Genomic DNA, 12216 nt, shown 5'->3' on the forward strand with positions numbered 1-12216 from the left:
ATTGAGATGCTATTTTCGTCGGTGGACTTGGGATCCGATGCGTACTTTGTACTGGTGCATTTAGCATGCTCCGTATCGGTGGTCAGCGGTCGTGTGGCTGCGAACCCCGAAGCCCGCATCGTTTCTTGCGCGCAGTAAAAGTCGGGTTTGACTGGGAGCCCTGGAGTGATACGGCTGCAGGAGTTTGATCTCATACAGATTATGCATGTACTAGCGCCCCCAATGCCGAACTTGCCACCCCCGTTCTCCGTGAGACTTGAGCTACGGATTATCGTCAAGACCAAGTGGATAGAACAAGCAGATGCCCGGAGCATAAGGAGAACGCCAGATGGTGGCCTGTGCTCACTTCATCCTGCAGGACCTGTATACAATGTGACGTCTGGTCTAAGCGAGCTGCGCTGGCCGGTGCCACCGTACGAAGTTATGCAACTCGCTGGTACCTTGACGGAGTACCTTTTACATCTGTTCCTACCATCTTTTGCTCTTCTTGATCGTCTCCTCGGTCACGCTGTAGTCTACTAATTTTACCGGAAAACCGTCAAGGAGCTTCTACCATAATATGTTGCGTCTTTCGTGCCTCATGACAATTGCGTTCATCTTTCAATATACCTAAATCAACCAAAAAGATATAATAGCATCGACACAAACCAACAAAAAAAATTCCCTTCATACATATTCCCCCTTTTTGTGGTTCAATATTCTGTTGCCTTGGTTTGTCGATGCTTGTATCAGAGACCACTCACACAGATAGCTGAGCCGAGACAGAGGGAAAAGAACGAGAAGATAATACAAGACCACCACAAAGCCATTCCGCCAAGCTGTACTACTAGGTCGTATGTTTGTTGTGAGCCAGGCACGCAAAAGAGGAGAATCAAAGTAGATCAAGAATCACGTTGACGCCGAAGCTTCCCAAATTCAATAATCATCGTCCGGTGTACGCGGAGTATCTGCAATGCGTTAGACAGTTAGCCAGCATATTAACAGCTCAGAGGGGATGTCATTTATATAGGGAAGGGCAAGGCCGAGTCTCATATTGAAGCGTACCTCCAGATTCTTGCACGCATGTCACCACTGCCAGTGGCGAACAGATTGCCAGTAGGACTGGGCGCAACTGAGATGACTTTTTTTTGTCAAGTTAGTTGGATATTCAAATACACATATGGAACATAGCCCGATTAACATACCAGAGTTCTTGTGCCCCTGAAGCATCATTTGTGCATTTCCAGTGATAGGATCCCAGAACTGGACACCCCTGTCTTTGGAACCGCTCATGACCCAGTGCCCATCGGGGGTCAAACAGACGCTAAGCACAAAGTCCTAGTATATAATGTAAATATTGGTATACGACGAGGAACACCACATTCGAAAAATAGAAGAAGATCAATGTTGCTTACCTTGTGGCCCTCGAAAGTTCTGTGGCACTTGCCGCCCTTGCCAGCACTGTTGTACTGTTGACGGGGCAGGTTGAGTTCCCAGAGTTTGATAGTCTTGTCCAAACTGCCGCTGACAAGTTCCTTTCCGTTCGGTGCAAAAGCAACGGAATACACGCTGTCCTTGTGGCCATCAGGGTTTTCGAGACGTTCGACAAGGTAACCAGTGGTGGTATCCCAGACTCTCACAGTCTTGTCTAGAGAGCCAGCGGCGACATAAAGGCCGTCCGGAGACATTGCCACTGTGGTAACGCCGTCCTCAATGCTGAGTGTGTAGACAAGCTTTCCCTCTGCAATATCCCAAAGACGCACAGTCTTGTCACCGCTACCAGAGGCGATGTACCGACCATTGCCGGCAAAATCTAGGGAATAGATATCCTGCTCGTGGCCACTGAAAATATGCTTGATGGTACGTGTGGCAATATCCCAAACCTACAAAGCATGCCCAAATTAGTCGACATTGAATAAACGATTGGTTGTTATATACGAGTAAGAGTAAGTCAAACTCACCCTGATCTGCTTATCCTCTGCACCAGTAGCCAGATACTTGCCGTCGGGGCTGAAGCAGACACTGCGAATATAGAGATCCCCGCTCTTATCGACACTCTCATCCTGTAGAACGGCCACGTTCTGGCCAAGGTTCACGTCAAAGATTTGAGCAGAACGGTTGCAACCAGTAGCGAGGTATTTTCCGTCGCGGCTAAAACGCACGCAGCACACAACGCTGTCGTGAACCAGATGGTGGACGAGTTCTATATCAAGAACTCGTTGCACTTCGGGGTTGAATACTGCATACCAATCGGCACCTTCTTTCTTCTGCGAAGGGGGCAGATCCTCGGGGTTCCAGTTAGCAAGCATGTTCCCAGGGCGATCTGTACGGACGACTGCTTGATTTGGGGGAGTCGGCCGAGCAAGTTGTGGCGACACACGGGAATCCGGATAAGCTAGTTGATGGGCCTGCTGTGGGGTGGCAGGGCCCGGGGGAGCGCGAGGGCGTTTTCCAGGGCCAGGGGAGGCTGTGGGGGGAGGAGGGGGGCCGTAGCCTATAGCGTATTGGAACAGTGGTCAGATGTCAGATAATCTGTCTTAAAATATAGTTACAACATACCGTTCACAGCAGCGCCAGGCTGATATCCTCCAAAAGAGCTCTGCTGTGGTTGCGGTGCTCCTGGTTGAGCCGCTGCGGCAGGCTGTTGAAGGCTATGCTGGGGTGGCTGCTGATCCTGGGGAGGGGGAGGGACAAGACCGGGGCCACTACCTCCTTGATTGGCCATGATACCACCAAACAGGTTGCTGGGTCCGTGACCCAATGCGGGCGGAGGCGCCTGCGAAGGACCGCCGTGCTGCGCGGGGACGGCGACATGAGAGGCAACGGGTTGGACACCTCGCGACTCAAGCTCGTGTCGCAACATGCGGATCTCTGCTTCATAACTGAGAAGGGATGAAAGTGTCAGTTACATGCCGAGAACAGCAGTACACATGACTAAGTGCGCATACTCTTGTTTCATCTTCAACTGTGTCTGTTCGAGCGAATAAACCTTCTGGCGAATCATCTCCATCTCCTGGAGCTGACCAGTGACTGCGATGCGGTACATCAGTGGAGCTCGTCACAAATACATTGCAATAAATCCTTTCCGAAGCGCAATCAAAGTCCATAAAACTTCCACTCCCTTTTTCAATCGTGAGGCATGAAGCTATGCAAGAGGAATGAACAGGAAAGTGCACATACGCTGGTGCTCGAACTCGCCAGTGCTCCTCGACTGGTTTTCAAATTCCTGACGCAACTGGTCCAGCAACTCATTGAGACGAGAATTGGGAGCAGGGACCATCCCGCGATGTGCGTTATACATGGTGTATGATGGTTTGGGAGGTCTGCGCCCGACCAGACGAGGGAAGACTTGTTCGGTGCAGCGCACCCCTAGGAGCTCGCGACGACAGACGAAGGTAGAAAGCGAAGAGAGACACGAGCCTGGAAGCGAATGCAGGTAGCCGAAAAATAAGGTCGCTATAGACGGAAAGGCGGCAATGGATGGGGGCGAGATACGAGGTTGAAGTTGGCTTCGCAGAGTTGTCGAGTGTCTAGCCGGAGTTCACAGCTAGGCAAGCGCGCCCGGCGTTAGTCGCGCCTACTCTTTACAGCCTGAGGTGAAGACAGCTGACTAACCAATGCCCAGTGGACTACTTTAAGTCTTCAACTTTACGAAGTGGAACTCCTTCAAAACATCCAAATCAGGCATAGCACGGGATTCCATGGCTTCTTATTGGAGCTTGACTGCCAAGCCTTGTCTTAAAGTCCACTGAAGGCTACATGTGATCTCTAATCCGACCCCCTCCCGTACTCCGTACCTTCTTGTCCCTGATCTACCGGGGTTTTTAGGGTGGTTAGAGTCGAACTAAGATTATTCTAAAGATAGAGAATTATAGTAAGCCTAGAGACAAGGTCATGTCTTTAGCTCTTCAAGATAGTTATGAGCACTTGTCGAGGTACAAGCCCTGTTTTATTAAGAGCTTGTCCCCCCCCCCCCGGCCTGCATTGAATCAATGTGGACACTGCTTGGCGGTCTCCATTCTCTCCCATGACAGGTCTTTTTCACCGCAAAAAGCCTGTTTTATTAGCCAGTAAATACAGCCAAGCCGGGTCCACCTTGATCCGATGCAGGCCTGGGGCCCGGGGGGTATGAGCCTTGCCTAATTTGGCCGTTTCCTGGTGAGCCCGTTCCACTGGCCCTTCTTTCCAATAATAATCCCCGGCCTCCGGCACTGCAGTGGTCTGATCTGAGTCCGCGTGGGCCTGCATTAGTTAGCTAGCTTGAATTTATTTAGTCCTTCAGAATCAGGTCCCGTACCTTTCTTGAACTCTCCGTGTTGACCACCTCTTCCCCTGAGCATTGTATACCACACCATTAATTGTATACACACCCAGGAGCTGTATACACGCTGAGGAAATCCTCTTTCCACCAACATGGATTGTGTCCTCGAACTGTGGGATTATTTTGTGGCCGATCGGCTCTATTCCGCCCTCCTCCCTGCATCGCTCTCCTCGAACGTCTCGATCCCAGGTTTTCCAACGGCGGCCAACAGCACTCTTTCTCTGTTCGGCGCATCCAAACCATTTGTGTATGAGCCCGCGACGAAGCTCATTTACTTAGAACCCTCCAAATATGCCTACCTGAGCGCTTGGCCTCGAAACAACATCTACCGCCAATTCCTGAGTTTTTTCTTAATTGTCTGGTATGCCACTACTAACAGCCCCTTTTCTGGCTTCTTGGTTGCCCGCACTTGCTAATCGTTTGTGCGGCAGGATCTTTGGCTTCATTGTCTACTTCATTTCTGCGACCTTATCGTATATGTTCATCTGGGACAAGACAACCGTCAAGCACCCCAAGTTCCTAAAGAATCAGATCCCCATGGAGATCGCGCAAACCATGCGCTCAATGCCAATCATGTCTCTGTTGACAGCACCTTTCTTGGTCGCCGAGGTTCGAGGCTATGCCAAACTCTACGATACTTTCGATGAGGAACCTTTTCCATACTACAGTATCCTGCAATTCCCATTGTTCATCGCATTCACCGATTTCTTCATCTATTGGATCCACCGCGGCTTGCATCATCCTTCCGTTTACAAGACTTTGCACAAGCCTCACCATAAGTGGATCATGCCTAGCCCTTTCGCCTCCCACGCTTTCCACCCGGTCGATGGCTGGTCTCAGAGTGTTCCCTACCACGTATTTCCTTTCATCTTTCCATTGCAGAAGGGCGCCTATGTTGTCCTGTTTGGTTTCATCAACATCTGGACAGTCATGATACACGACGGCGAATACGTCGCCAATAGTCCGGTGATCAACGGAGCGGCCTGCCACACGATGCATCACCTTTACTTCAACTACAACTATGGTCAATTTACCACTTTGTGGGATCGCATGGGTGGCAGCTACCGGAAGCCGAACGAGGAGCTTTTCCGACGTGAGACAAAGATGGGTGAGGAAGAGTGGAAGCGACAGACTAAGGAAATGGAAACAATCCTCAAAGACGTCGAAGGAGATGATGATCGCAAGTACCTTGCTGAAGAGGCTAGCAAGAAAAACCTGTGAATCGCCGCCTGTTCACAGAATGGCTAAATTTGAGACGGTTCACACATGAGTGCCGACTATCTCAGCTGCACCTCTTATGTCCTGGATATCACTCAACGGGTCTCATCTTAAATTCCATGAGCTAACTCTATTACTGGAGTTGATCACGAGGTTGACGTATTTCCCTTTCGCCCTTCTCTTTTTGCGTCCCTTATCCTGCACATAATCCCCATTACTGTCACGCTATACAACACTAATACCAGCGTCTATTTTAATCATTTCACCGAGACATCTTTAACGTGTCATTGCGGATGGCCGGGATAAACCGCACCCTTGATCATATAGAGTGGCGTTCTTGGTTAGACTTTATCTACTGTGGAGGTTTCAAATGTACATAGCTTGAATGAACAAAATATCGCGATCTTCAAGAAATCAGAACTTCCACCGATAAATAGTCCTAGCTAGATGGTCACGTCACATGCAAAGGTGTCTCAAATGGACAAACCATAATCCGGAGCAGATTAGACTGCCTATAATCTGCCCGAATGCCATTTCTTACTTCAGTTCAGGTGCACGAATTGTTCTCACAATGTCTAAGGGTACTAACCACATCTTATATACCTAACATTATATTTCTGCTTTTGCCCAGATTATACGTTTAACATATGCTTGTGAAAATCGCTATACCTACTTAGACCGAGCACATCAGGAGGGAAAAAATACAACGGAGAAGGGTTAAACAGAACAGGTCACCCATGAATGATGGCAGGCATCGGCAGAGAACCGGATCCTAAGGAAAGGGCAGACACGGACTTAATCAGCTGCCCCGTCCGCGCCGGCATCTGTAATATCCAGATCTCCATCGCCAGCTACATCCGCAGGGCTGCTCTCCTCAGCAGCAGCTGGAGGAGGGGTGGGAGCATTTGTCCCAAGAGGCGTTGCGTTGGCCATGGCATCAGTGATGAAGGCTTCCTCAACGCCGGCCTTGCGACGGAACACGCGAAGCCAGCGCCGACCCCACTGACGAATGATTTCATCCTCGGGCAAATCACCGCTGCCATCGCCACGTTCCATAAGCTGGTCGTTGCTACCTCCAGCGACGGAGACGACGGAGTCCTCAATGACCTGGAAAAGCGCATGCATATCTTTCTTTTCGCGGGTAAGTGTTTCATCAAGCACGCTTAGCTGGGGTTCGTAGAGGCCTTGCTGGGTGCGTGCCGCGACGATCTGGCGGAGGCGGTTGGTGACTTTACCGACAGTGGCGGAGATCATCTCGAAGATGTGAGTCTTCGCGAGGATTGATCCCGCGTCCAGCTGGTCAATTAGGGCCCATTCGATGACCGAGAGGGGTGTTATAATTGTGTAGTTTAGCAGCTTGTCGATGATGTTTATACCGATGCCCGGTTGGTCGACCCAGTAATCCATGACTGAGGTGAGGATCTGACGGCGCGCAGCAGGTGATTTGGGCCCAATGGCTAAGAGACGTTCCTTGTTCCGCTCGATGCAGGACAGAACGTGAGAGAGGGATTTTGAGCCTACAAAGCAGATCGAGGTGACAAAAGCATCAGTTGAAGGTAGCAGGGGACTCTCAACTCCCATTCCTGCTGCTTGCTCCTCAATCGCATTGATATGAGGTTGAATCTCATCATCGGCGGCCTTTCTGCGAATGAGCTGCATGATTTCTCTTCCTTCCTTTGCATAGGGAGTTGCTGAAGACAAAACGTTAGCTACTGAGTGGAGAGTGCGAAATTGGAACACCAGCTCGACTTACTGTCAGACGCATATTTGAAGTCAGGGGTGTCCTTTTCTTTCCCTTCAGAGATGAGGTCTTGATACGGATCCGGAAGGGTTCCCCTTATGCGCTGCGCAAAACTCAGCCGTATCTCTTTGTCTAGCGCGCCAGTGATGAAAGCCATCCTTGGATGTACAACGGGAAGCTCCAGGTCTTCGATCCTATTTCAGGCTAGTCAGCTACGTTGTGGTACGCATGCCATGCAAGTTTAAAAAACAAACCATTCACTCCACTTCCAGGTAAACCCGAAATTGCTCAAGTGATGCGCGAACCAATCCAGGAAACGGTGACTTAGGTCCAAGTCAATCACATCGAGACTGCGGTAGAGAAAGCGGATGGCACGTCCCAAACTTGGCGCGATTGCTGCCGGTGCGATCTTGCAGCACTCCGTGAGCACAGCATGATAATAAACAAGTTTGTGTTCTGGTGAAGGTAGTTGGAACAACTGGGAAAAGACGGCATCAACGGCCACATCCTCCGGTTTCCACGTTGGGCGGTCCTCGGGGAGGTCGCGCAATCTATCGAATGGTGTCGCACGCTTCACAAATATGCTGGGTGTAAAATAGCAGTCGAGATCAATCAAGAACTTTGCCGTCGCAATACGGTTAAAGTCCAGAATGTTAATGGTGTCAACAAGGGCGTCCCTGAGCAAAGATGAGGCAATATTTGATGTTGATGGGACTGTCTCGACATCTTGATCTCCATAAACGGACAAATACACCTCTGGGAAGATTGCCCTCGATCCATTTTGTACCGGATTCGGTATTGTGATCTCAGGTAACGGATGCTTGGGTCCTTCTTCAAGACGCCTCGGTTCCTCATCATTTTCCCTGACATTTCTCCACGGCCGTGGAAGACACGCCAGTTCCCAGTTCCGACTTGACTCTGCTTGTAGCTGGCTTTGGAGTAGACTGATAACGCTCGGCACAGTGGCCGATTTCTGACTATCAGGTCCAAAAGGATTCACCAAGTCCACGAGCGTATGTGGCGTGGATGCGATTATATCGGTTTTTTCCAGTAGACTGAGCGCCTGGCCTTCAAAACCGCTGGCCGGGGAAGCCATGACGTACGGAATGGTGTATAAGATAATCTTCACGAGCTCCAATCCGATCAACTATGAGATAAATATTAGCGTGCTTGCATACCAAAGAGTCATAAAAGGCCTACATCTTCAGAGGAGGCTGTTTGGAGATCCACAGCACGAGAGAATAGCTCCTCCAAGATCGCGAAAACGCCATCACCTTGGAAGATACACTGTAAGCATCCTAGGAAGCGTAGGAGAAGCTTGACTTCACGCCAAGCACCGGCATCGACATTGTATTGGAAGCGACCAACTGCGCGCTTCACAACATCGGCGGCGAGCTCCGACTTGATTGTGTTAGCAACGAGGACTGTTGTTGCAATAAAGGGTATTTTCATCGGCTGTTCCAGGATACTATGAGTGTGACACAATCAGTGAGGTTCAAAGCGGCATTCCACCAAGCAATATTGATCGGGCAACACACAGGTCGAGCGCGATCTCAATGAAGTTATCCCTTAGCTCCTCGTCCTCGTAGTGCTCGGCCACGTTCTTCGCGATACTCAGTGCATCGTCCTCCGCTCTTCTTGCAGCCTAAGCATATGGTGTAAGCGCGGCGAGCAATCACTGCAGCTTGAGCGCAGATATTTGACAGGCATACCGATTCAGCAATTGTGAGAAGTTGCCGTCGGACTTTGACAACTAAAGGTTCTTCGTACCTGCGTCGCTGGCGACGGTCGTAGTCATCGTCATCTGTTTTAAGCCGCGAGTTAGCAAGCGATTTTGCCGTAGATCGTGAGCAGTCGATTGGCCTTTTGAGTTCTTACCTCTATAACGCCGTTTGCGCCCACCTCCCTTAGGGCCGTGATTCCGACGCTCGTAATCAGCCATGTATTCTTGCCTCGCCGGGGCCTACGTATATCCCAGAAAGAAAGTTAATGGTAATTGACTGTGTGTTTTGAAGCAATAGCAGATACGAGGGTCAAGGGACCTTGGTCAACTTGGAGCTCAGATCGCGTACGTCAAGCTCAAAAACACCGGAGAGCTCGGAGACCGGATTATCCGTGCCGCCGATTGTCTAACTGTCTCCAGCCCTCTTTGAATTCAAGCACGTGAAGCTCAAGAACTTGGGAACTCACTGATTCTAATCTGCTTGGGTAGAACAAAGCCCATGCACCTTTCGGCTGCTTGTGTATTGAAGTTCTCTGAGGTCAGCGAAGTGGACACCTGATTCGAAGATCTGATATTGTACGTGATAAACAGTCCACGGAGGGATGTGATTGAATTGGGTTAAAGCAACAGATGGTAAAAAGCGATGTAAGCGACAGAAGTATGCACACATGCACATGAACAACGGGAAGGGAATTTCTAAAGCTGTAAGTCGGGGGGATAGACCTCCAACACATATATTCAAAGCACAGTCACAAGTACACATCTCATGTGCATCCAAGCAGAAAAAGAAAAAGAAAATCATCATGATATCAAACCCATGTGTAGGTGTTCTTCTCTTCTCCCCGTCTTTCCATAGAACCTGCGGCAATCTGTATCCATGCCCTTCCATAAAGAAGTGAGGCTGCGTAGACTCACATCTCGAAAGGCAGACAGACTCACGCAGAAAGGGTATCACTTTTTCCTCCCAAGAGCTGTCTCAGACACCTCAATAACTCCAGGCTATGACATCGCACGAATCTTACCGCCCATTCATGTAAACCTATGGCGGTTCACTGGGCCATATAAGAACTTTTCCGTCGTCAAAAAGGTTCATCATGCCTCCTCGTTCGCTCGGTCTTTTTTTTTTCTTTTTCCAAATGCATTTTGTCTTTCCTCGAACCCATTACACAGAAGCCAGCTCCCGGATGCCTCGCCAATGGATTAGGTCTACAGATGTAAATAAACCTCTGCTAGTTCAAAAACCACCAGATGCATGGAAATGAAGGTGCACGGCATGGCATCAAATCTTCGCGAATACGTGCATGAGATGATGCACTTCGAAAGGCGTGTGATCCGTTAGCACTCCCGTAGACTCAGTCAAGGTGGGCCATCATTTCCTCTTTCGACAGAGGCTTGAAGTCGTCGATAAATAATCCGCGAGCTTCAAGTGCAGGCCGTGTATGCGGTGGGACAAGCCGACTGTTCATTGAAGGTGCAATTGAGAGTTCTAATAGCCACCAGTCAGTATTCAGTTTGTGGATTCCATAATGCACTGGAAAAGATCCAAGTTACAACGCACCATGCCTGGAAAAGTCGAAAAGGTTAGGAAGGTCTCTGGTCGCTCCGTTGGGGTGCCGCGAATCGGGTAACCGGGTGTTCGGATCCCGGAGTTCATCAAAGAACGGGTGGCACATAGCTTCGATTGCAGAAAGACGCTGAGTTGGCGTGTATTCCAGCAATGCGGAGATAAGGTCGATAGCCTCATGCGGCGCTCTTCGGAAGACCTAGGGGCCCAAGTCAGGCTAAATCTTCCTAGGAAACTGCGGGTAACGGGACCGTACCTTATTGAAGGGGTGTGGCTTGATTTGAGGGAATTTGTGCTCCATATAGTTGGGGTTCATAGTACGGATTTGCTCGCGCGTGGGTGTACCGAGAACCTTGATAATCTCGACCAGCTGGTCGATCCCAGACTCTCCGGGAAAGAGAGGTTGCCCGAGCATCAGCTCCGCCATCACACAACCAGTAGACCATACGTCTATGATATGTCAGCGTGCCCACAATAAGAACCCAGGGTGCCGTGGAATATTACCGATTTTTGTTGTGTAATTCGTAGCGCCGAAAATCAACTCTGGGGCTCGGTAGTAGCGAGAGCATATGTATGATACGTTGGGCTCATTCTCGACCAAGATCTTGGCGGATCCGAAATCGCAAAGCTTCAGGATACCAGTCGCGGGGTCAAGAAGAAGGTTCTGAGGTTTGATATCCCGGTGACAAATGCCTTGTGAATGAATGTATGCCAGTGACCGGAAAAGCTGGTAGATGTAGAGCTTGACCTCCAACATCGGCATGGTCGTCTTCAACTTATTGAAATAACGAGACGCCCGGTAAACTGTTTCCGGTACGTATTCTAAGACGAGATTCAGGTACACTTCGTCCTTCTGCGGTGACATCGTAGAGTGGTCAGCCCTGGAATGTGAAAATGGCAATTGGTCAGGGGAGTATACCCTCTCGCCGTTCGAATAGTAGAAGGCCTTCAACTCGACAATGTTAGGATGGCGCACAATCCTCATGATCTGCAATTCACGATTCTGCCCAAGCGTCAGCGACAGATTACGGAGCTAGCGATTGTGGATAGCAGCAGTGTTCACGGGCACATACCTTGAAACGTTTGTCCTGGAGAACCCGCTTGATAGCAGCATCCTCGCCGCTGGGCATCATTTTTGTCTGAAAGACGACTCCGAACGACCCATTGCCGACAATCTTACATTGCGAATATTGTATCTCTTTCGTTTCCCCTGTTAGTCCATCTTGGACTTTCTCGCGGACGACTTCTGGACGAGAAACAAGAAAGCAGTCAGCAATCGGGATCCATGGCGAAACTGCGGCCGAACGACGTTGAGGTCCTTACCACCCATGCGCAAGTTGGAAAACACCCCAGACCGATTCTGTGACATCACGGACTCTCTTGGGAAGGGGACAACGTGGAGAAGGTCGGGGATGGAGTGCTATCGAGAATACGGAGGGCTGGACTTTAATTGCGGATGGCGGAACAGGGTGCGAAGGTAAGGCGTGAGGTCCGTTTTGGGCAGACTGTGGCCGGTGGTGTACGAATTGGGAGGGGTGCGCTGGATGGGCGGAACGTTGAACGGAGGAACGTGAGTGGAGGTCGGCGTGAGATCAAAGGTTAAGAGCACTGAACAAGCGAACCGCAGCTGGCTCAGACGGTCAGACCAAGGACCAACGGACTTGGGTAGA

At 50.0% G+C, this 12216-nt stretch overlaps 4 protein-coding genes across 4 annotated transcripts; 1 reads left to right on the forward strand and 3 right to left on the reverse strand.

Moving 5' to 3' along the window:
- Positions 1–922: 922 nt before the first annotated feature.
- On the reverse strand, positions 923–3280 carry rcoA (putative transcriptional repressor TupA/RocA; the record flags this gene model as incomplete). The annotated part of the gene is made up of 8 exons (XM_026753130.1): positions 923–947; positions 1045–1120; positions 1185–1317; positions 1395–1862; positions 1941–2473; positions 2539–2861; positions 2928–3009; positions 3160–3280. 8 exons carry the CDS (start codon positions 3278–3280, stop codon positions 923–925), a joined length of 1761 nt encoding a protein of 586 aa, XP_026598320.1.
- Positions 3281–4873: 1593 nt separating this feature from the next.
- On the forward strand, positions 4874–5521 carry DSM5745_11115 (sterol desaturase family protein; the record flags this gene model as incomplete). The annotated part of the gene is made up of 1 exon (XM_026753131.1): positions 4874–5521. One exon carries the CDS (start codon positions 4874–4876, stop codon positions 5519–5521), a length of 648 nt encoding a protein of 215 aa, XP_026598321.1.
- Positions 5522–6313: 792 nt separating this feature from the next.
- DSM5745_11116 (NCBP1 family protein) lies at positions 6314–9201 on the reverse strand (the record flags this gene model as incomplete). Its single annotated transcript, XM_026753132.1, has 7 exons — positions 6314–7209; positions 7272–7453; positions 7514–8406; positions 8460–8727; positions 8798–8904; positions 8972–9063; positions 9138–9201. The coding sequence occupies 7 exons, from the start codon at positions 9199–9201 to the stop codon at positions 6314–6316; spliced, it is 2502 nt and encodes an 833-aa protein (XP_026598322.1).
- Positions 9202–10529: 1328 nt separating this feature from the next.
- DSM5745_11117 (GSK family serine/threonine-protein kinase) lies at positions 10530–11679 on the reverse strand (the record flags this gene model as incomplete). Its single annotated transcript, XM_026753133.1, has 4 exons — positions 10530–10745; positions 10803–10996; positions 11051–11549; positions 11620–11679. The coding sequence occupies 4 exons, from the start codon at positions 11677–11679 to the stop codon at positions 10530–10532; spliced, it is 969 nt and encodes a 322-aa protein (XP_026598323.1).
- Between the last annotated feature and the right edge of the window lie 537 nt (positions 11680–12216).

Source organism: Aspergillus mulundensis (assembly GCF_003369625.1).
Source record: "Aspergillus mulundensis strain DSM 5745 chromosome Unknown scaffold_20, whole genome shotgun sequence".
NCBI lineage: Eukaryota > Fungi > Ascomycota > Eurotiomycetes > Eurotiales > Aspergillaceae > Aspergillus > Aspergillus mulundensis.